This window comes from Mandrillus leucophaeus, unplaced genomic scaffold (genome assembly GCF_000951045.1).
Source record: "Mandrillus leucophaeus isolate KB7577 unplaced genomic scaffold, Mleu.le_1.0 Scaffold190, whole genome shotgun sequence".
Taxonomy (NCBI): domain Eukaryota; kingdom Metazoa; phylum Chordata; class Mammalia; order Primates; family Cercopithecidae; genus Mandrillus; species Mandrillus leucophaeus.
This window is the reverse complement of record NW_012101921.1, coordinates 3276247-3301676: the sequence shown is the minus strand read 5'-3', so window position 1 is coordinate 3301676 and position 25430 is coordinate 3276247. Positions and strand designations below refer to the sequence as shown.

Sequence of the window (25430 nt, the reverse complement as noted above, 5' to 3'; positions counted from 1 at the left end):
ACTCTGCCTCAAAAAAAAAAAAAAAAAAAAAAAAGAAAAGAAAAGAAGAAAGAAAAAGAAATTCAATCTAGAGCTTCCAAAAATGCCAGGAGGGAAGAAGGATGGAAACAGGCAGAGAGAAAGAAAACTTGATCAACATGACATACAGAAAATAGAATGCATTTATTTTGATTTCAGATATATTTAAAGATATTATTTCCATAGTTGGATAAAGAAATCTGGCTACACACTATTTAAAAGAGCATAATTTTGCCAGGCATGGTAGCTCACGCCTGTGATCTCAGCACTTTGCAAGGCCAAAGCAGGCAGATGGCTTGAGCTCACAAGTTTGAGACAAGTCTGGCCAACATGGCAAATTCCCATCTGTACCAAAAAAAAAAAAAAAAACACAAAAAACCAACACAAAGATTAACTGGGCATGGTGGTATGCACTTATAGTCCCAGCTACTCAAGAGGCTGAGGTAGGAGGATAGCTTGAGCTTGGAGAGGCAGAGGTTGCAGTGAGCTGAGATCTCACCACTGCACTCCAGCCTGGGTGGTAGAGCTAGTCCTTGTCTTAAAAAACCAAAAAGCGTATTTAAAACATTTCACTATGAGGTTGAAATTAAAGAGATAGAAAAATAGACCCAAATATTAATTTAAAACAATATTAAAACCAGACAAAACTAGCAATAAAGAGAATCAATAATTATAAATGAAGCAATTCATCAAGAAGATATAACAATCCTGATCCCAAGCACATCTAACATCAAAATATATGTGGCAAATGCTTTGTGACGCATTCTGAAAACTCACAATAAATTGTTATTTTGTTTAGATAATTATTTCCATGGAAACATCCTATTAACATTTCCCCTGAGAAAACTAAACAAGCCCATTTACTTCGCAACTGGATTTACTTTGTGTTTGTTTTTATGTTTCTCAAAGCCTTACTGAATAACATAAAGAAGGCCGGGCGCGGTGGCTCATGCCTGAAATCCCAGCACTTGGGAGGCCAAGGCAGGCAGATCACAAGGTTAAGAGATCATGACCATCCTGGCCAACATGGTGAAACTCCATCTCTACTAAAAATACAAAAAAATTAGCTGGATGTGGTGGTGCACACCTGCAGTCCCAGCTACTCGGGAGGCTCAATTGGCTCCCCTCTCTGCCTGGGCACAGCTGACTTCTTGGGGAGACCCCTCAACTTTCTCCCCTATAGAATCTCCTGTTTCCTGTATCCCATGCCTTCCTCGTTCTTGGTTTACTTCCTCCTTTTAATAAAGCACTCCCTTTGGAGAGTCCTCAGAGAAGTTATATGGGACCTTGAATGTCTTCAAAATATCTTCATTCTACCTTCAAATAAAATTCATAATTGGCCTCGGTACAGAATTCTGGGTTTGATATAATTTTCCTTCAGAATTTTGAAGACATTGTTTCATTATCTTCTAATCTCTAGTGGTGCATTTGAAAGGTCTGAAGCCATTTCAATTCCTGACGCTTTGTATGTGACCTGTTTTTTCTCTCTGAAAGCTTTGCAGAATCTTTTCTTTGATCTCTATATTCTAAACGTTCATTATGATGTACCTTGAGGTGGAAATTATGTTAATCTGTTATGGTAGGTGCTTGACAGACACTTTCAACTTGGAATCTTGTATGCTTCAATTCTAGGAAACTTTCTTGTATTGTTTCATTTATTTTCTCCCCTCTAGTCTTCCTATTACTTGGATCTTGGACATATTGAACTGGACCTCTAAATTTCTCATCTTTTCTCTCCTGTTTTCCATCTCTTTAGTGTTTTGCTTTACTTCCCAGGAACTTTCCCTAAGTTTATATTTCAACCCTGCTCTTAAGTTTGCCATTTTTTTCTACGATGTTTTTGGTTTTCTAAGAGCCCTTATTTATTCTCTGAATACTCCCTGTTTCATGGATGCACTATCCTTTCCTTTCTCTCTGAGAATATTCAATGATAGAGTTTGGCTCATTTTGTTCTGCTTACTTTTCCCCATATAGGCAATGCTGGTTTTTTCTGATTGTGCCCTATCTTTCATGGTAGAGGCTTTCTTCAGATGTCCGGTCACCCATGATGTGCTACTTAGGTTTAAGGGTGAAGGACTAAAAAACTGACTAAAAACTTCAGGATGCTCCCTGATGGGAAACTACTGATGTCAGCATCCCTGTTTCTTTCCTCCTGGACTCATGGAGTCCCTAGAGACTTCTATCTCCTCCTGTAGAATAAAGGGTGGCTGCTAGCATTTTAGGAGCCAAGTGGGATAAAGGAGGTTGGGGGTGAAGGGCCAGCTTACCATTAAATATGCATACAGTCAATTAATCCCCCTATTTTTAGTGTAGCAGAGTTCCAGGTAGCATAGCCTAGAATAAGGCTTGGAGAATAAGTCTTGAGCTTCTCCTCCTAAGGGCCAAATGCCCTGCAGAGCCCTGTAAAGACCTAGAGGTGGAGTGATATGTCGGACTGAAAACAGTAGGTATTAATGGAAAATCTGTGGCCCTTAGAGTCAACTAATTCCTTGAAACCTTCTCTCTTATCCCCATCTGCCAAATGTCTAGCAGCTAAGCATTTACTTCCTGCTAAAAAAAATGGAAAAGTTCTTCTCTTACGAAATTGAATAAATGAACTGGAGTGCACTAGTCCAACCGCTATGCCATCTATGAGCTCACCGCCCAGCAGGTACTCTCCCACCCACTCACACTAAAGAAAAGATTGACTGCTAACCAGCAACTGACCAGTTATACATAACTGCCACTTTGCAGGTGTCCTATTCTTAAATATAAATAGACCACTAAAAATCATCAGGCATTTGAGAAAAGTTTGCAACCTGAAAAGTAATTACAAACATAAAAATAGGAAAATAATCCTAGGAGAAAGAAAGATAATTCAGGGAATAGAAGATAACTTTTTAAAAATTCAAATTAGTGTTTAGGAACCAGGAACTTTCAAATACACTATTTCACAGCTATGCTGTGAGACAGGAATTGTTATTCCCATTACAGAGATTAGGAAATTGATGTTCAGAATGAACATGCCTTGTACATGGCTGGGATTTCAGTCTTCATGTTCTGATTCCCTAATGCCCTTTTAGTTGAACCACAGGTGCTACAGAATTTATAAGCCAGATGCACACAGTGTACAGTGATACAGAACTATATGAAAATCAGAGTCCCAAATAAAAAAAAAAAAAGCACACACACACACAATCTTAGCTGAAAAGCATTTGTCTTGATTTCTGTCCTTCGTCTGCTATTCGTTCAGCCTAGAAATCTTCTATCTGTAACTTAAAGGCATAACATCCATAACAGGAACAATGCTAAATTACATGTTATCAGGGAACTTATCACAGAAAGAAACAAAGGGATAGAGATATAACCAAGAGAGGCTCAATTTGAGATTTGAGGGATGGGTGTGTGATTCACACCTATAATCTCAGCACTTTAGGAGGCCAAGGTGGGTGGATCGCAAGGTCAGGAGTTCAAGACCAGCTTGGCCAAGACAGTGAAACCCTGTCTCTACATAAATACAAAAATTAGCCAGGCACAGTGGGGGGCACCGGTAATCCCAGCTACTTGGGAGGCTGAGGCAGGAGAACCACTTGAACCTGGGACGCAGAGGTTGCAGTGAGCCAAGATAGCGCCACTGCACTCTAGCCTGGGCAACAGAGCAAGACTCCATGTCAAAAAAAAAAAAAAAGAAAAGAAAAGAAAAAAGAAATCTGAGATTCTAACAGAATTCTGCCACTGCCTAGAAAAAACTAAGTGCTGTCTCTCCAGATGTTGGATGATTTATTTCTATAACAATGGTTGAGGAAGGCATAATGAATACACATAACAGAAACTCAATGTTTACTGAACAAAATGAATGAATGAATGAACGAATGAATGAAAAGATTTTAACTCCAAAAAATTATGATGTGTGGATAAACTTTGATAAAGGGTAATCACTACATTTTCACAATCTATATTACAGATTATAAATTCTGAACACTTCACATTCCATTAATGTAAATATACATTAGGTATATCCAATAAAACTTAGATTATTTTAAAACCAGTTTAAATATAAGAGTAGTATGAAAGGTAATGCTGACCGGGCGCAGTGGCTCATGCCTGTAATCCCAACACTTTGGGAGCCCGAGGTGGGCAGATCACGAGGTCAGGAGTTTGAGACCAGCCTGGCCAACATAGTGAAACCCTGTCTCTACTAAAAATACAAAAAAATAGCCAGGCATGGTGGTGCAAGCCTGTAGTCCCAGTTACTTGGGAGGCTGAGGCAGGAGAATCGCTTGAACCCGGGAAGCAGAGGCTGCAGTGAGTCGAGACCGCACCACTGCACTCCAGTTTGGGCAACAGAGTGAGACTTCGTCTCAAAAAAAAAAAAAAGAAAAAGAAAAAGAAAAGAAGAAAGGCAATGCTTTGTTTTTGAGTGATTGCTTCTATTAATATAATCATTCAAGCTGGATAATAACTTTGCAAAATACTCAAAAAAGCAATGCAGACAATATTCATGTAAGTTTATACTTTCACAATAGAGAATATGATGTAACCCTTGGGCCAATTCCATAGCCAATCTATCTTAAGTCAGTAAAAGAAACCTGAAATGGCCGGGCACAGTGGCTCACACCTGTAATCCCAGCACTTTGGGAGGCCAAGGTGGGCAGATCAGTTAAGGTCAGGAGTTTGAGACCAGCCTGGCCAACATGGTGAAACCCCTTCTTTACTAAAAATACAAAAATTAGCTGGGCATGGTGGTGCATGCCTGTAGTCCCAGCTACTTGGGAGGCTGAGGCAGGAGAATCACTTGAATCCAGGGGGCAGAAGGTACCACTGCACTCCAGCCTGGGCGACAAAGCAAAACTCCGTCTAAAAAAAAAAAAAAAAAAAGAAAGGAAGAAAAGAAAAAGAAAAAAAAAGAAAAACAAACCTGAAATGATCTATTGTCCCATATCAGGCTTTGGACAAAAATAAGTATTTTATGAACAGGCCAATTATGTAATAACAAAATGAAGCAGCAAATTCTAAGCCTAGTGCTTAATTTACTACTACAGAAGTACCCTCTGTAGCCAAAGTGAACTTAGCAACAAGTGGCAGAGGGAAATTTGCCATTGAGCCTGTATTCTTACAGAGCCTCTCACTGTTAAAGGGATCGTACACAAATAAATTTGTTTAATGGATTGGTTAATTTAGGTGGAATCCTGTAGGATCTTCACATCCACTGATGTGGACAGCAGTTCCCTGCCACATGTCTCTCTTCCTGTCTTTTCCCCCACAGACCCCGTGAAACATTCTACCACCAAACATTATTTTATGTTTTTATAATAAATATCTTCAACCAGTAACCAAAGATGTGACATTTAAATTAGCCTGTACAGTCTCATTGTTAGTATATGGAGAATTTCCATTAGACACTGTGAAACATTAGGCAAGCCAGTAGAGTAACTGAGGGAATGTATAATTTAAATAGGTTAATCATGATATTGTACTGGATTGTTGGGTAAAAGCATATGCTATGCTGTCCAAGGACTCCTTATTCCTATGACACAATCCAAGGCTGCTTCAAGGGGATCACATTCACAAAAGAAATGCCAAGTGGCAGGAAATTCCAAATGGCAATGCCGCATCAGGTAGAGGTAGCATGAGGTTATGCAAGCCATGCTGATGTCCAAAGGGAAAATTCTTCATATTTTTCTCCCTTTCCTTTTCACTGAAAATCTAACTCATAGGAAATAACATTTCACTTCAACTTACAAAGAAACTTTCCCTTTTCCCTCCCTGACTCAGAAAACTAACTAGTAATATTGTAAAGTAGGAAAACTACTTAAATCTCAGCTTCCCTGAAGAGTTTATATTTGGCATACTAGGGATATTTCCAACACCATTCCTTAAATTCCTCTAAAGACCTCTCCCACTTACAGCAGCATTTGCCCAAGACTTCAATAAGGCCTTTTTCTTCACAAGCTTCAATGTTCTAAGTTACTTGGAAACTGTGATGAAAAAAATAGGTGCAAAACAACTTTTCTAAAAGATCCTATGTATTCTCCAACTTCATCTCCAAAAATATAGGGCATATATAATTGAAATTCATCTCTAATCATAAAAACACCTAGATTATCTCACATATTTTTCTGTAAAAAATTCAGAAATACATCTGTTATCAATATGTAATTACATTTAAGGCCAGGCATGGTGGCTCATGCCTGTAATCCCAGCACTTTGGGAGGCCGAGATGGGTAGATCACTTGAGGTCAAGAGTTCAGGACCAGCCTGGCCAACATGGTGAAACCCCGTCTCTAACAAAAATACAAAATTAGCCTGATGTGGTGACCCGTGCCTGTAATGCCAGCTACTTGGGAGGCTGAGGTGGGAGAATTACTTGAATCCAGGAGGTGGAGGTTGCAGTGAGCCGAGATTGCACCACTGCACTCCAGCCTGGGCAACAGAGTGAGACCCTGTCTCTCTCTCTCACACACACACACACACAAATGTAATTACATTTAGGTCACCTCCCCATTCACTTAACCAGTGTGTCCATTCAGAAAGACACAGGAAAAAAAAGCCAGGCACGGTGGCTCACGCCTATAATCCCAGCACTTTGGGAGGCCAAGGTGGGCGGATCATGAGGTCAGGAGTTCAAGACCATCCTGGCCAATATGGTGAAACCCTGTCTCTACTAAAAATACAAAAATTAGCCAGGCGTGGTGGTATGTGCCTGTAGTCCCAGCTACTCATTAGGCTGAGGCAGAAGAATCACTTGAACCTGGGAGGTGGAGGTTGCAGTGAGCTGAGATCGCACCACTGCACTCCAGCCTGAGCAACAGAGCAAGACTCCATTTCAAAAAACCAAACCAAACAAAACAAAAAAACAGAAAGACACAGGAAAATAATAATGAGTTACTTCTATGTGCCAGACACTCTACTAGCTACATCACAAGTCTGAAAGATCTACAGTCTAACGGCAGCTCTGCTTTTTGTTAGCTGTGTGATATTGGGCATGCTACTCAATTACTCTCAGCCTTAATATTAATTCTCTGGATTGAGGATAATAACAATCACCTCATAGGGTTACTGTGGGGTTTAAACTAGTTGATGGTTGCAGTAAAGACTTAGGAACCATATTTGGCCCCAAGGGTCAGCTTCCTATACCCATAACCAATAAAGTGGAACTAAGAACTAGAACTGTTGCAGGAAAGAGAAGTTGGCTACAATTCCTGGCAAAGAGCTAAAGAACCAAATTAGTATTCTCTCAAGAATCTTCAGCCTTGCGCCTGCATCCATTTAGGGGGAAGGCATAGAGCACTATTAGGGAGAAGCCCTGGGGCTGACTGGTGCTAACACAAAACCAAAGAGGTGGATAGGACCAGACCAGTCTCTGGAATGCAACATTTGACTCGAGTTGGCACTTAGAAGTAATGCCATGGGGTTTGCTTTGAAAAATAAGTAATGTTATGTAAATTGTTAATATTACATACATACATACATACACACACACACACACACACACACAGGTACCTGCCCCCAAGCAGAAGTGGATTTTTATGTTGCATGGCTGAATAGAGGACAGAATGGATGAGTGAATAGATATATCAGAGAAGGCAAGGAAGGTGAAAATTAGAAAGGCCATAGAGGGTGATGGCTAAGCCTTCAGGCTTAAAAAGGCAGAATGCCTTGGGTTTGAATCTTGGCTCTATTATTCACTTTTTGGTGTGAACTCAGTCAAGTTAAATAACTTTTCTATGCCTAAGTTTCCTCTTCTGTAAATGTGGATGATATCAGTAGCTACCTCGTAGGATAGTTAAAAGGATTTAAAAGTTTATATATTTAAAGCACTTAGAAGATTTCTTGGCATAGTAAGCATCAGTTTCCTAATCTATAAAATGAGTACAACAAAATGTATTACTTCACAAGTTGTTATAAGAATTAAATAAATCATACCTATACAGTGCTTATCCTATATATAATAAATCAATAAATATTAGGTATTTTCATTAAAATATGGATGGAGACCAAAATAAATTTTAAACCTGAGAAAAATATTCATAATAGAATATAACAGAAAATATTGTGAAAATCCTTATTCATATTTTTGTGTTGAATATATTTACTGGGAAGCCATGAGTAACTTGGCACATTTATCTACTTTCCAATGTGTAAAACACATCAGAATAATTCCATTTCTTAGATCTGCCAAAGAATTTATGTCACAGATACAAACTACAGACCAAAAAAAAGAAAAAAGAAAATTAAAGAAAAAGAAACCACAACTAGAACAGCAATTCTGAAATAATATTCCTATCAATGCTCATTCACTGACAAAGAAAACATTTAATTTAATAGCATAAAATTAATAATAAAAAAGTTCTTTTACTTATAGAGAAATTATTGGAGATAACAACACTTGTATTATTTTTAAAATGGGCACTCATTGAGAAACTTGCTGCAATATGCTTTCTAAAGAACAGAACAAATGTTGCCAAAAAATTTAGAATTTAAAGGTTAACTAATTGGAACCCAAATAAGGTGATACCTTCTACTTAGTTCATAAGGAAGCCAAATGAGTACAGAAGTCAAGAAAACCAGGAAAATTTTGAGAGGGATCCTGTGGTCAACAGTGTCAACTGCTGAGAGGCTTAGGCAACAACTGGGAAGTGTCTATGAGGTTTAGTAACAAGGACATAATTGGTGAATCTTGACAAAAATCACTGTATGGGGCAGTTGGAGTTGTTGAAAATAACCAGATAAATCATAGTACAACCTGGAAAATGATTTTCATTGAGAAAAGAGCAAAAGATAAAAGATGAGTCACTAAGTTATGTTAGAAAAAACTTCTCCAACTTGTCGATACTCAAACTGGGATTTTATAAGCTATACTTTTGCTGTAATATCAATAAATAAAGCACACTGAAGTTCAGGATTGATTCATTGATTGACTACTGAGTCATCCTTGACCCAAAGTGAGTAAGGATAACTTTAGTCTTTCACATAAAAGATGTTAAAGCCCAAAAGTTTGAGATGATATATATGCAAGCTTAGACTGAATGATGTTTCACTGAATTTTATTAGAATAATTCTGCACTAAGAGATTCTTGGCTAGCAATGAAAATAATATTTAATACCTTTTTTGGAGATATGATACATGTATCGGTCTCTATCCCAAAAGGATTATGCAGACTATTGTTTCAGAAACCATCTGTAAGTTCCTCTGATCAATTCTGAATAACCACTAATATCATTCATCCATTCATACAGACAGTGCTGTCTGATAGAAATATAATATGAGCCACAGGTGTAATTTTTAATTTTCTAATACACACATTTAAAAAGTAAAAAGAGGTAGGTAAAATTAATTTTAATATTGCCTATTTACCCAATATCCAAAATATCATTTTGACATATAATCAATATAAAAATTATTCCTGAGATATTTTACATTCTTTCTTTCATGCTAAAACTTTGAAATCCAGTATTTATTTTACTTTTGCAACACATCTCAATTCGAATTAGCTTTATTTGAAGGGTTGAACATCCATCTACATGTGGCTAGGGGCTACTGTATTGGACAGCACAGGTCTAGAATGCAAGTTCCCTGGAAATAGGAATATGGATTGTCTTGTTCACATATGTAACTGTAGTATTAAGAATGGTGTCTAACACATAATTAGCCCTCAAAGAATATTTGTTGAATGAATAAATGAACAAATCTATTGGTTTTATACACATACTTGCAAAAAAGTTCCTGTAATATAAATGAAATTCTAATTACATGATTAGAAAAGCATACAATTATGTTAAACTCAATTCTAGCCCAGGCGAGAATTTAGTAATATATACTTAGTCAACACAGATTTCTAAGTAGATACATCTTTCAAATACGGTATAAACACATTTTACTACCAATAGATAATTTTTTCTATAATCCCCTCAATGTGATTTTTATAAACATTTAGTAGATCAAAGCTGTCATACTCCTCTAATAAAATCAAATAAATTATAGCTTTCCCTCTGGAATGAATGAAGTCTACAGTCATCAAACACACACAGTCCTCACATACGCCACTAGCATTTGCAAATAAATATTTTTTGTCTTAAAGTTCAATCTACTCTAACACTGGCAAAGAATATGCCAAATATAGCTTCAAACACTTGATAAAAATTAAATCCAACCCCCAAAGTACTGAGATTATTTAATATATATGAAACAGGCCCTCAATAGCTGACATTTAATAACAAAGCTTAGGGAGAAAGCTTACCTTCTCTGCTAAGAGCTCTCGTATCTTGCTCGCTTGAACTCTAAATTTCATGAGCTGGGACTCCAGAGCTACGCATCGTTCTTTCCAATCTACTGGTCCTTCTGACTCAGAAAGCTCTGCCATATTTATTCTAAAAAAAAACCCAAAATAACAAAAAAAAGCAAAACATTCAAATGGTACAACACAATTAACATGCAGGATAATTTGTTAAATTATCCGATGTACACATTCTAATCACTGTCTAGTGTGATCCATGTACAAGTTTTAAATTCTAAGGCGAATTCCAGAACTGGTGAGGGCTTACGGAAAGAACTTAGTGGGAAATAGGAGACTAAGGCTGGAGCCCAACTATGCTACTTAACCTTTCTAGGTCTCAGTTTAGCCAGTCCAGAAAAAGGGGCATGTTGACAACAAACCATTATTCCTTGTGGATATGTAGTGAGGAACAAATGAAGTACTGCTATTTCTAGTAGAACCACAGACAGTATAACACCACCACATAAACACAGGGTGTTATTATTTTAGCTGTGCCTAACAGATAAGATTGTTTGAATCTATCAGCTCATAATTTTACCATATTCTGAAATTTAAGGAAGTATTACAGTTTGATTCAATTGCTACAATTTACAGTTTGGATTTTTACTATAATGATTCCTTATCACCACTCTCAACTTGGCCAGGTCCAGGTTAAGTCTTTCAAGCCAGAGGTCCTTTGGCGTATTTAAGGGTAAGTTGTTGTGATCCTGACAAGTTTACATAATTTTTATTTGACGTAAGAGAAGGCATATGAACATGCAATTTGGAGTTAGCCATATGAAGTAAATCTGGAATTCATGTTTTCCATATTAACTTTCCTTTTGGAGGAGATTAATTGCAGGGAGAAGCACCGTAAGGGAGACGACAAGATGCAAGGGAATTGGTTCTGAAATTCTGAAGTGTTACTTGATTTTGGAAGCATGAAGGTTTCTGGCTCTGAGATTCATAAAGCTAGTTTTAAATGTTTGGTAATATTTAATCAGGCTATTTTTAATAAGCAGCCTAATAATGTATTTCTGAATTCCTCTTGCTATGAACTGCCCTGCTATGAAATTTACATTAGGAATGGAAAGCCTCTGTTACGAAGAACTGTGACAGCAAAACTCTCAGAGCCCTGGAATGGAACTCCAGTTGAAGTATACTATTCTTTTGTTTTCTAAAAATATAACCACATTGATTTTCCCAGTATTTAGTGTAATATAGCACCCTCCCTAATCCTATACCAGTTTTTAAAAACTTTATGCTGCTAAAAACCCACTAAAAGATTATTTTCCTAGCATAAAGACTGTTTTGTACTTAAATCAATTTTCACATTAATACTGACAATATCATTCAATACGTGAGAAATAAATATAAGCAGAATTATTCTTAAAAGACTACAACATTTATTAAGAGCACCCCAACCTCTTAAAGCCTTCAGATGTCCCTAAATTCTAGCCTTAATTTAAAGGAAACGTATTACTGTAGAGCTGGAAGTCATTCTCTTTTCATTTCTTTGTTTTCATAGAATCCTCGCCCCATTGTTTTCTGAGGTTTTTCCTAAGGAGATTAACCTTAATAACCTTTTCCATTACCCATATTAGCACTTATGATTAATGATTCACACTGGCATTTACTAGCAATGATTTAGGAGTAGATAATGCAGTTTGTTGATCACAAACATGTTCACAGTTCTGGGGCTGCTTCATTTTTCTCCTTATTAGCTTTACAGTGAACAGGGAAAGAAAATATGGATGCAATACTAGAAAATGAAAAGTAGTCCTGAAAGGGGCATCTTTAAGTCTTGAACTATCATATAATTCCGCAGAAATGTAGGGATACTCTTCAGCTTAAGCAATAAGAGGAGTCTATTTACCCATTTGTTAATAGATTAATATTGATTAATTTTTGCTCTCCATGTAAAATAACTTGTTTATGTCCTACAGTAAAGTGTCCACAGTTTTAAAAATAACATGAAGAGTACATATTTTTCAACAAATTGAAATCAATCAATGTAATGCACCATGTGAATAATATAAAGGACAAAAGGTTAATATTGATCAATTTTTGCTCTACATGTAAAATAACTTGCTTATGTCCTACAGTAAAATGTCTACAGTTTTAAAAATAATATGAAGAGTGCATATTTTTCAACAAATTGAAATCAATCAATGTAATGCACCATGTGACTAGAATAAAGAACAAAAACCCAGATGATCATTTCAATAGACACAGAAAAAAAACATTCAACAAAATCCAACACCCCTTCATGATAAAAATATTCAACAAACTACAAATAGATGGGAACTTCCTCATCCTGATAGAGGACATCCACTAAAGCCCACAGCTAACATCACACTTCCTGGTAAATGACTGACAGTTTTCTCCCTAAAATCAGGAACAAGACAAAGATGTCTTTTCTCACCACTTCTATTCAGCATTGTAACAGAGATAATAGCCAGGGCAAGACAATAAAATAAAAAACCATCTAGATTGGACAGAAAGAAATAAAACTATCTCTACTTACAAATGACGTGATCATGTACATGGAAAATTCTAAGGAATCCACAAAAAACTACTAAACTATAGAGTTTAGCAAGGTTTTAGGAAATCAGATCGACATATTGTTTTTCTATACACTAGGAAGGAAAAATCCAAAAATGAAAATAAGAAAATATTCCATTTACAATAGGATCAAAACTAATAAAATATTTAGGAATGAATTTAACAAAAGAAGTGCAAGATGCGTACACTGAAAACTACAAAACATCACTGAAAGAAATTAAAGAATACCTAAATAAATGGAAGAAATTGTATATTCATGGATTGGAAGACCTAATACTGTGAAGATGGCAATACTTGCAAATGACTATACACACACAATGCAATCTCTATCAAAGTTTCAACTGCATTTTTTGCAGAAATTGACAAGTTGATCAAAATTCACCTGGAAATTCAAGGGCTGAAGAATAGACAAAACAAAATCGAAAAGTTGGAGGACTCACATGTTACCATTTCTAAACTTACTACAAAGCTATACAGTAGCTTGATTACACAGTGTGGTACCTGCATAAAGATAGATATATAGATAAACAGAACAAAATTAAGTGCAGAATTAAAGCCTCACATTGATTTTTGGCAAGAGTGATAAGGTCATTCAATGGAGGAAGGAATAGTCTTTTCAACAAATGATGCTGGGACAACTGGATAGCCATATGCAAAAGAATAAATGTGGACCCATATCTCATACCGTATATATACAGTAACACAAAATGGATCACAAACTTACAGGTACCAGCCAAAGCTCTAAACCAGGGGTGTCCAATCTTTTGGCTTCCCTGGACCACTTTAGAAGAATTGTCTTGGGCCACACATAAAATACACTAACACTAATGGTAACTGATGAGCTAAAAAAAAAAAAAAAAATTGCAAAACAAATCTCATAATGCTTTAAGAAAGTTTACAAATTTGTGCTGGGCCACATTCAAAGCCATCCTGGGCTGCATGTGGCCTGCAGGCCACAGGTTGGACAAGCTTGCTCTAAACTCTTAGAAGAAAACAGGTATAAATCTTCATGACCTTGGATTAGGCAACAGATTCTTAGATATGACACCTAAAGCACAAGGAATCAAAGAAAAAAATAGATAAATTGGACTTCATCAAAATTTTTAAATTTTTATGTTTCAAAGGACACTATCAAGAAAGTGCAAAAATAATCCACAGAATGGGAAAAATAGTTGCAAATTATATATCTCAGGGATCTGTGTCTAGAATATGTAAAGGACTCAGGACTCAATGATTAAAAAAAAAAGATAACTCAATTAAAAAATGGGCAAAGGCCTGGGCATGGTGGCTCATGCCTATAATCCCAGCACTTTGGGAGGCCGAAGCGGTTAGACTGCCTGAGCTCAGGAGTTTGAGATCAGCCTGGGCAATGTGGCAAAACCCTGTCTTTATAAAAATAAAAAATAAAAAAAAAATTAGCCAGGCATGGTGGTGCATGCCTATAGTCCCAGCTACTTGGGGGTTGAGGTGGGAAGATCACTTGAGCCCAGGAGGTCGAGGCTGCAGTGAACCATGTTCACATCACTGCACTCCAGCCTGGGCGACAGAGGGAGACCCTCATCTCTAAAAACAATAATAATAATAAATCAAAAATAAATAAATAGATAAAAATGGGCAAAGTATCTGAATAGACATTTCTCCAAGGAAGATAAACAAATGGCCAATAAGCACATTATTTGCTAGGAGGGAGAATGCAAATCAAAGTCACAACAACATTCCACTTCACATCAAATAGGATGTTCTAATGAAAAAGACATCTAACAAGGTTGGTGAGGATGTAGAGAAATGGGAACCCTCATACATTGTTGGTGGGAATGTAAAAATGGTACAGCTGCTTTGTAAACAGTTTTACAGTTCCTCAAAAGTTTAAATAGGCCAGCATAGTGGCTCACACCTGTAATCCCAACAGTTTGAGAGGTTGAGGTGGGAGAATTCATCTCTGAGCTCAGGAGTTCAAGACCAAACTGTGCAACATAGCAAGACCTCATCTCTATCAAAAAATTGAAAAATAAGCTGGGCGTGGGGGAGCTTACCTGTGGTCCCAGCTACTCAGGAGGCCTGGGTGGGAGGATCACTTGAGCAGTGAGCTATGATCATACACTGCACTCCAGCCTGGGTGACAGAATGAGACACCATCTCAAAAAAAAAAAAAGTTTAAATATAAAGTTACCAAGTTATTGGAGTAACTTTATATTTGGTATACCAATAAAAAGTATTGGTAACTTTATACTTGGCATTGGAGTTGCTGGGTCATATGTCAAGGGATGGGGTCATATGCCAAGGGATGAAATACACGTCCACACCAAAACTTGTAAATAAATGTTCAGAGCAACATTATTCATAATAGCCAAAGAGTAGAAACAGCCTGTGCCCACCATCAGATGAACGAATAAAATGTGGTAGATCTGGCCAGGTGCAGTGGCTCACGCCTGTAATCCCAGCACTTTGGGAGGCCAAGGCAGGCAGATCATCTGAGGTCAGGAGTTCGAGACAAGCCTGGCCAACATGGCAAAACCCCATCTCTACTAAAAATACAAAAATTAGCTGAGCATGGTGGTGCAGGCCTATAATTCCAGCTACTAGGGAGGCTGAGACAGGAGAATCGCTTGAACCTAGGAGGCAGAAGTTGCAGTGAGCCGAGATCCTGCCACTGCACTGTAGCCTGGGTAACAGAATGAGACTCTGTCTCAAAAAAAAAAAAAAAAAAGTGGTATATCCATACAATGGAATATTATTCAGCCATAAAGAAGGAATATAGTACTAATACATGCTATAGTCATGAAAGAGCCTTGAAAACATTATGCTAAGTGAAAGATACCAGACATAAAAGGCCACATATTGTATGAGTCCATTTATATGAAATGTCCATAAGAGGCAAATCCAAAGGACAGAAAGTAGGTTAGTGGTTGCCAAGGGCTGTGAGGAGAAGCTAATGGAGACTGACTACAATGGATATGGGGTTTCTTTTTGGGGTGATGAAAATATTCTAGAAGTAGATATTGGTGATGGCTACACAACTTTGTGAATATACCAAAACCCAGGGAACTGTATACTTTAAAAGGAAAAATCTTATAGTGTATGACTTATATTAAGATCTCAATTTTAAAAATCACGTATTTACAAATGACTAAAGAAAAAGTCGCCGTTTAAATGGATGTATACTAGGACCGCATTTACAAATTGAATGAACCATAACTTGTGGCTATCCCTGCCAAGAATTTCACCATTAACTCGAAAAATTGAGAGGTAACTGTCAACCTCAAATATGAAAAGTATCATACATATATCTTACCTAGAGCACTTTGCTATGATAATGACAAAATAAATTAATTCAAAGTTAAACATACCTATTTCTTTAGTTATGCTACTTATATATTTTATAGTGAAGTAGCAAAGCCTTAAGAATATTATTAAATTGGCATTTAACATCTACATTCCCTATTAATGGGTCATAATAAATCAAAACTGCAAATTGGTTGGATAATGGTCTGCACTGAGATCTAGACACCTGATTCCCTCATTTCATTCTGTAATTTCAGTTAGGTAACAAGTACAAAGCAACTGTTGTATTAGTGCACCATGTTGGGCCATTAAAAATTCTAATTTTAAACAATATCCACCATCCTTTTCATTACCACTAATATTATAGAACTATATAACATTGAGACTATATATGTAACTATATAACATAGCCGACTGCTAAATAAATAAAATACCACATTTAGATTCTGAACCTGAAAGGAATCTATCATGTCTAGATTCTGAAGTTGAAAGTAATCTATCTTCACTTCAGGGGACAGGAAAAAGTCTTGGTGTTCCAAATACCCCCAGTGACTTTTGGAAATATTTACTGACATAAGATAAACTGTTTACAGTTGTGGAGTGAATGCTCTTTTCTCTGAATCTCTGACTTCCTGTTTCTCTTCCAAATCCCAAAAAGGAAAGAAAAAGAAATGAAATAATTCTTCTACTTAGGCTTACCCTGATGAAGCGCAGCGTTAGCCTCTATGATATTCTTTAGTTTTTGCCTCTTAAGGGACACCTTAATTGGGTTAGGTAATCGTGTGTGTGTGTGTGTGTGTGTGTGTGTGTGTGTGTGTGTGTGTGTGTAAAAGATCTTTCTAGACGAGACTGAGGCATGCCTTGGTTAAGGAACCTTCTGACCGCCACCTAGCCCCACTTGGGCAACGCCTGCCCTTCGGTGGCCCTGCCCGGAGCTCCTCGCTGCACACTCCTCTGGGACACACCGCAGTGCGGGCCAGGCTTCCAAGACTGGCATTTTCACAAAGAAAGCAGTGACCCTCAGGTAGCCCACCACCAGCGCTTTTCCAATGTAAGTGGTTCGACTTCTATTTCCACAGCGTTACGCACAATAAAATCCACGGGTAAAAAGTGTTGTCCTTTAAAAAGTGTCCCACTAACTTCGGGGACAGTGGTTTCAGGGTAGGTCACCTTAGGGTGCTTTGACGTGCCAGCAACTCCAGGTGTACAAAATGCCTCTTTAAAGGTTTGAGTTTAAAGTTTCGCCCCGGAGATTCTGGTGGATCTCCCGAAGCCGAAGACTAGCGCGGCATCCCTGACCGCGCGGGTTTCTCGGCGCGGGAACCCTGGGCTGCCCCGCTGCGCCCCCGGGACCGCTCGCGCCGCGCCAGAAGCCCGGGCCCGGTGTTTCCAAACAGAACGTCACGGGAGCCCAAGGGGGCAAGGGACCGCCGGCCACCGCCCCCTGCCCACCTCTCCGGGCGACATCCAGACTTGGGGGCCGACTCCGGGCTGTGACGGGAGGTGCGGCGGCGGATCCCGAGTCAGTCCGCTCCATCCCCCTAGTCCCTGCCCGCCCGCTCCTCCCAGCGCCCCAAACCTTGGCCCCGCGAGCCCCCCGGGATGGCGCGCACTCAAGGGGGCGGGATCCCAGGGTGGCAGGGACTCTGGGGTGGCCCCTCGTCCCCGGGTCTTCTCACCTGCCTATCTCAGCAGTGGGTCCCCGGCCGCAGCGCCCGACGTCCCGGCCGCGGCTGGCCCCCAGTCTCCCCGGGCTCTTAGCCCGCGCACTCCTAACGCCGAGCTCGGAGAGGGCAGGGAAGGGCACCGCCTCCTTCAGGGACTGGCAGCCGGTGTAGCCAATGGGAGGCCATAGCCGACCACCTGGCGTCACCGGGGGTGTGGCTATAACTTTGGTTCCTCCCAGTCCCTGCCTCAGGAGGGAGCTCTGTCCTGGAGTGGTACCTCTAATGTCCCCACTGAGAGAGACTCCAGAGCTTCCTAGCAGCGGCCGGTCACCTTCATTCCACTCCTTTTGCCTGGACTGTTGCAGCACCCTCCCTTAGTCTCCTAGTCTGAAGTCTCTCCTCTTGCCAATCCACCCTTCATCTTCCTGCCAGGTTAATTTCCTTAAGAGCAGTTTTGATTAACAGTGTGCCAAAGACTTTCATTGGCTTCCGTTTGCTTAAATTATCAAGAACAGATTCCCTAGTCTAGTGTTCAAGGTCTCCATCCCGTCTTTTCAGGTTTATTTCTCACAGCTGCCCTTCACACACCTGAGACTACTGCTGTGCACCTCGCCACCCGAAGTAAGTGCACTGGGAGCGTTTACATGCTGTTTCCTGTCTCACTATAAAAAGCTCAGAATAATCTTCTCACCGGGCGTGGTGGCTCACACCTGTAATCCCAGTACTTTGGCGGACCGAGGCAGGTGGATCACTTGGGGCCAGGAGTTCGAGACGAGCCTGGACAACACGGTGAAACCCTGTCTCTAAAAAAAAAAAAGAAAAAAAAAATGTGTGTGTGTGTGTGTGTGTGCGTGTGTGTGTATAAAAATTAGCTGAGCCTGATGGCGCTCACTTGTAGTCCCAGCTACTCAGGAGGCTAAGGCTGGAGGATTGCTTAAACACAGGAGATCGAGGCTGCAGTGAGCCGCGATCATGCCACCGCACTGGAGCCTGGGCCACAGGGTGAGATCCTGTCTCAAATAATAATAATCATCATCTTCTTCTTTTTCTCCATGTAACTATGTCTATCGCTTTACCTAGCAGAAATGTCTTCTCTGGGCTGGGCACAGTGGCTCATGCCTGTAATTCCAGCACTTTAGGAGGCTGAGGAGGGCAGATCACGAGGTCAAGAGATCGAGACCATCCTGACCAACAGGGTGAAACCTGGTCCTTACTAAAAATACAAAAATTAGCTGGGCGTGGTGGCAGGTGCCTGTAGTCCCAGCTACTCGGGAGGCTGAGGCAGGAGAATCGCTTGAACCCGGGAAGGGGAGGTTGCAGTGAGCCGAGATAACACCACTGCACTCTAGCCTGGTGACAGAGCGAGACTCTGACAAAGAAAGAAAGAAAGAAAGAAAGAAAGAAAGAAAGAAAGAAAGAAAGAAAGGTCTTCTCTGGTTTCTGCTCCCTGAGCATCTAGATTTTCGCCTCTCTTGAGGTTTAGCTCCCTCTGCCTTATGCGCAGCTCCTCACATCTCTTTTAGACTGTGAGCACTTTGAAAATGAGGATCTGTGTTATTTTTTTTTGCATTCTCCTCAGCACAGAGCATGTTGCATAAGTAAATGAGTGACAGTTTAAATCCAATTGAATTTTACATCCCAGCTTAGAGTCTGGAGAGGTCAGTCTCGGGGTAAAATAAAGAGAATTCTGAATGTTATGAATAATCGTTCCCCAGGTCACAAAGCTAGGTCAGACAGATTACTCTCTTTGGTTCACAGTTGGCCAATAGAGGGTATCAGAAAACTTTTTCTACTGCAATCTTTTTTTTTAAAGCTTTATCTCATCTTACATAAAACACACACACAAACACACACACACACACACACAGAGGATGGGCACAGTGGCTCATGCCTGTAATCCCAGCATTTTGGGAGACCGAGGCAGGTAGATCACTTGAGGTCAGGAGTTTGAGACCATCCTGGCCAACATATCGAAACCCCGTCTCTACTAAAAATACAAAAATTAGCCAAACATGGTGGCACCCATCTGTAATCCCAGCTATTCAGGAGGCTAAGACAGGAGAATCGCTTGAGCCAGGGAGGCAGAGGTTGTAGTGAGCTGAGATCACGCCACTGCACTTCAGCTTGGGTGACAGAGCAAGACTCTGTCTCAAAAAGAAAAGAAAAGAAAAGAAAAAAACCACAAAAGAGATAAAGATTTTCAAAGTTCCTCAGAGGAAAAGCAATAAGTGAATACAACTAAAAGGTCAGTAAGCAAGTATCAGACTTCCATATTTCTTCCAGATGAACACTAATTTTGGACAGGATCCCAGACTACCCCCACACATCAAATTCCTTTTGCCTTCTGTGGGAGCTGATGATGCATATCATATGAAAAATTGTCTCCAAACAGCTTTTGCAAACAAGCAGACTGAACTGAGCTTATTTTATAGAGCATGCAGGAGTTAAACAAACAGAGTTTCAGTAACTTGCATAATTTAACACAGCAAGTCAGTAGAGACCAAGCAGGAGAAAGAGAGAAAGAATGCCAAAATAGAATCACTTCCGTTTGCGAGTCAGAAATACTAATTAGACTAAAAGAACTGAGTGAATAAAGTCACTCATGAAAAGCCCCTTTGTAAACACGGCTGCCACCCTTGTAAGGTTCAGCCAATATTTACTTACTGTCACCCTCTTCTAGAAACATGACAAACTGAATTTGTCTGGGTGTGGAGAATACAGCGGAACAGCATCCTATCTCTGTCTGGGCTGAGAAAAACACATGGTACAATGGAATACTATTCAGTGGTAAAAAGAAATAAAGTACTGATACATGCTACAACATTGATAAACCTTGAAAACATTATGCTTAATGAAAGAAACCAGTCATTTAAAAAGCACATACTGTATGTATGATCCCATTTATATGAAATGTTCAGAATAGGCAAATCCATAGAGACAGAAGTGGATTGGTGGTTGTTTAGGGCTAGAAAGGATAAGGGTGATGGCTAAGACGAGTGAGGTTTATTTTTGGGATAATTAAAACATTCTAAAATTTATGGTGATGATTACACAACTTTGAACAGACAAAAAGCCATGGACATATGCAATTTAAATGGATAAACTGTATGTTATGTGAATTATATCTCAATAAAGCTGTTTTAAAAAAGAAAAATACATGTTGAATTTTGTGTTTTTATATTAGGTAGCAGGGATAGAAAATATCTGACCAGCCATCATGAATGTCAGTAGCAATAAGTACCTTTGTTTTATAAGCATTAATCTCAGTTGTGATATTATGTTCATTTGTGATTATTTTATTGTCTGCTTAACCCCCACAAGACTGTAAGTGCCGGAGAAGTAGAAAAACTGTTTTTGCTCTTTAATGTATATCCAGTATCTAGCAAAAATCATAAGTCAAACCACTGTAAATCAGGAACTGTTTATACATCTCAACTTCTTTCAAAAAATTGAACCTACAAGGTCTAACAACCGACTAGAAGGGGGATTAGAAGGGAGGTTTTGTGTCTGCATTATCGGAAAATGATGGTGCCATTTACAAAAGCAGGGAAGCAAGGAGAGGGAACAAGAAGAATGAGATCTGGCTTGGAGGTACTGAGAACAACTTGAGGGGAGAGTGAAATATCCAGGAGAGAGCCAGCAGAAAATCAGTCAGGCTGAGTCGGGGAGAACGGTTTGAATTTGGGTATACATTTCAAGGTATACTTCTGCATAGCGGGAGATTACTGTATATCATGGAATGATTGCTGGCCACGTGGCCACTTGGCACATTGGGAGCAAGGACAGAGGGGTTGAAGGGAAAAGAGATATGGAACTGGGTAAATATCAGAGAATAAGTGTCTGATCCTTTAATCCACCACACACAAAATGCAAAAAGAAACAAGGAGGGCAGAGACACTAACTCCACTAGAATAAGACTGTGGTTTCTGGCACGGAGAAAGTATAAACTCCAGCACCTGGGAAAAAATATCAAAGACAAGGGGAAGAAGATTGGGAAAAATGAATAGAGCTAGCAGGAACAACTCTCTCTAGCTGAGTAGGGTACAGGTCTGGGCACTCCAGGCTGTTTACCTGCGACCCAGGAGACCAGCAACGCCTTGGCATGAAGGAGGCCCTGCAAACAAGGAGATAGACAAGCCTCCTGGCCCTCCCAGTGGGGGTGGACCAGGAAAACAGTTTGCTTGATGTGTCCCCAGTATCCAGGGCAAACTGGCTTGCTCAGTCCTTTGGATCTGCAATGAAGGCAGGATTTGCTTCAATCTCACCTCCCCAGGTGAGCTGGGCCCCTACTATCACCAATTGGTGTGGGTAGCATAGGTGGTGCCAGGCCAGGGCCAGAACTGGTAAAGGTGAGAGACTAATGGGCATTGCTAAGGTCACGAAAAGAAAACAAGTATGTGCAGAGGTGTAACAAAAGCACTGAGGTGGGTACTTTGAGCATCACTTATTTTAAGACAACTGAAAAGAGGAAAAGAATTGTTGAACCTGACTGAGGGAGAACCAGTAATAGTTTGACCAGGACCTATGAAGTTAAAAAAAAAAAAAAAAGACACTAGACATTAAAATCACACAAGAAAGCTGGGCACAGTGGCTCACACCTGTAACCCCAGCACTGTGGGAGGCCCAGGCTAGCGGATCACGAGGTCAAGAGTTCGAGACCAGCCTGGCCAGCATGGTGAAACCTATCTCTACTAAAAATAGAAAAAAAGTTAGCCAGGCGTGGTGGCATGCACTTGTAATCCTAGCTACTCAGGAGGCTGAGGCAGGGAGAATCTCTTGAACTTGGGAGGTGAAGGTTGCGGTGAGTTGAGATCTCACCATTGCACTCCAGCCTGGGCGATAGAGCAAGACTCTGTCTCAAAAAAAAAAAGAAAGAAAGAAAGAAAAAGAAAATCACACAAGAAAACGTGATCCAGACAGTATAAAAGTGTTAAATGTGAACAGATGATTTTTCTTGCTTGGAGTTAGTACCTACCAGGCAAAGGCAGCCATTCTGGTACAGAATCTTATTACGGCTGACAACTAATAGTCTTCCTTTGCTCTTTATATAGTGCATAGAGACAGCTTATGCCAGAATTAAGGGAACAAAAAATGCAGCCCTGACACTAACAGTTAGAGAAAAGACACACTATAAGAATATTATTATGTGCTGTGTAATAATTGTAAAATGAAACTGCATCTTCAAAAGACTCCAGAGAAAGCTGTGGTCAACAGGATGGTAACAAGTACAGAATGCTCAATGGGGAGGCAGGACTTGAACTTGTTAATCAGAAGGATCTGGTTACTGCATTGTTAGGGTCAGGGTGAGGCAAGCCAACTGAGCCAAGACCACAACAGGAGGCACTAGCCTGTGAGCACAAGTGAATGGATGAATGAATGAATGATTAATGGTGGTATCCAGGAGGGAGATTGAGCCATCTTGTCCAGCTGGAAGGGAAAGAAGTTTGGCATCAGCTGATATCCGGTTCTAACAGATGACATCGAAGTATTGGGAAGCAGGTCCAAAACAACATAATCAGAAGTGACTGTAACAGTTTCTTCTATTATATCATTGTCTGTGGAATATACTATGGAGATTTCAGAACTTGGCAGAGTGGTTGAAGAGATACAAGTTGAGCATCTCTAAATGCAAAATTCAAAATCCTAAATGCTCCACAATCTGAAACTTTTTGAGTGCCAGCATGACATCAGAAGTGGAAAATTCCACAACTGACCTTATGTTTCGAGTCTCAGACAAAATGCAGGTGTACAACACAGTTTAGTTAGCCTCCCCAAGGGAAAACGACCCTCCCAGCCCTCTTCAGGTATGATATAACTTTTCTGTGCACACACAGATTCCCCCATGCAAACATACCCACAAAGGGTAATTAAATGGCACATGTTCAGGTTGAACATGCCAATAGCAGGTTTCCTACAATGCCTCACACGGAGCCATGTTTCTTTTCACCTAAAAAATAATAAAGTACAGTAACCTTTTAATCAAACACAGCATAGCAGGTGGAGGCTGAAAGCCCACCATCGTTTGTTGTTGCTGTTGTTTCACAGCTGACCCAGGTATTCTGGTAAGGCTACTGTATTGCTTAGTTACCCTGAACACATCATGTTTTTCAATGTATTAGTGACATGACATTTTTTTCCTCTCAAATAGTACGTGAAAATAAGTATAAGAAAGTGATTGCCTGTCTGTAGCATATAAATTCAGAGTCAGGAATGATGGTGATGCCAAACAACCACAGATTGTCCATACAGGTAACTGAGGTTGAGCAACCTTTGCTTTCTGATAGTCTAATGTAAACCAACATTGTTTCATGAATTTGAAATATTGTATAAGTTATTTTAAATATCTTATAAAATTAATTAAAATATTGTATAAAATTGACCTTCAGGCTATGTATACAAGGTATATGTGAAACATAAGTGAATTTCACATTTAGGCTTGGGTCCCATCCCCAAGATATTTAATTATGTACATGCATATATTCCAAAATCCAAAAAATTCCCAAACCTGCAGCACTTCTGGTCCCAAGCACTTTAGATAAAGAATACTCAACTTGTATTTGGTTGTACTATACTGAATGAAGTACAGTACTAGTGTATTTGGTGGCTACTAGAAACTTGCATAAAGCATTTATTTGAAAACTAGCAGATATACAGCAGGATGATCCCAAGAGTTAAGGTTAGGAGGAGGAGGCAGTTGAAGCCAGGGAAATGAAAAAATGCAAGAGGGCAATGTGTAGGAACCAGTCAAGGACATGTTGAACTCAGGAGGTTGGGTTCCCTCTGAGCTTAGCTGAAATAAAGTGAGATAACTTGGCAGCAACATTTTGAACAAACAATCAAAATGAAAAAGGAATTAGTTGCATCCTTGTTTTCAATATCTTTTCCTTTACTTAACCAAATTCATATGGTGGCCTTGTACTTTGAACTTTAGTGCTATGTTACTCTAGTGTATATGCAAATCAATATTAAAACCTTTTTCTTAAGAGTCCTATAGCCATGTTTGCTTCACAATATTTTGTTTCCCGATTCTACAGCAGTATAAACTCATTTTAACTGGAAAATATAAAAAGATAGAAAGAACAAAGAAAACCTAAACTATCCACAATCAATCTTCATAAACACTTTAACATTTTGTTGTCTTTCAGTCTTTTTTCTATACATACACTTATGTCCCTTAAAATATGGTATTATGCTGAATTCTTACTTTTATCAGGCTTTTATAGTTAATATGTCATCGTGAGCATTTTCCTTGTCATTAAGTATTATTTGAAAATGTTTTTCATGATTGGTTAATAGTCCATTCTAAGATTTTATCCTAATGTATTTAAGCATTTATTATTGTAAATTAGATCATTTTACATTTTTAACTAGTGTAAAAATGTCATAACTTTTTCCAAACTTTCATGTTTTTCTAATAGTCTTTTGGAAGACTTCTTAATAGTAGCTTTAATGAGATATCACTCACATACTACACAATTCATCTCTTTAAAGTGTATAATTTAATAGTTTTTAGTATATTAACAGAAGTGTGCAACCACTATCATAATCGATCTTAGAACATTTTCATCAACCTAAAAAGAAATCTTGTATACTTCAACTATCACCTCTCAATCCTCCCATTCCCCTCAACCCTAGGCAACCACGAATCCACTTCCTGCTGCTA

General features: G+C 39.2%; 1 protein-coding gene across 1 annotated transcript in view; it reads right to left on the bottom strand.

The window, feature by feature from the left end:
• PLEKHH2 (pleckstrin homology domain containing, family H (with MyTH4 domain) member 2) overlaps positions 1-17851 on the bottom strand; it is a 129492-nt gene extending 111641 nt beyond the window's left edge. Inside the window, exons 1-2 of the mRNA XM_011978197.1 lie at positions 17784-17851; positions 10239-10368 (exon numbers count right to left, since the gene is read on the bottom strand). Coding sequence (XP_011833587.1) covers positions 10239-10361 — 123 coding nt within the window. The 5' untranslated portion in view covers positions 10362-10368; positions 17784-17851. The remainder of the gene's footprint in view (positions 1-10238; positions 10369-17783) is intronic.
• Between the last annotated feature and the right edge of the window lie 7579 nt (positions 17852-25430).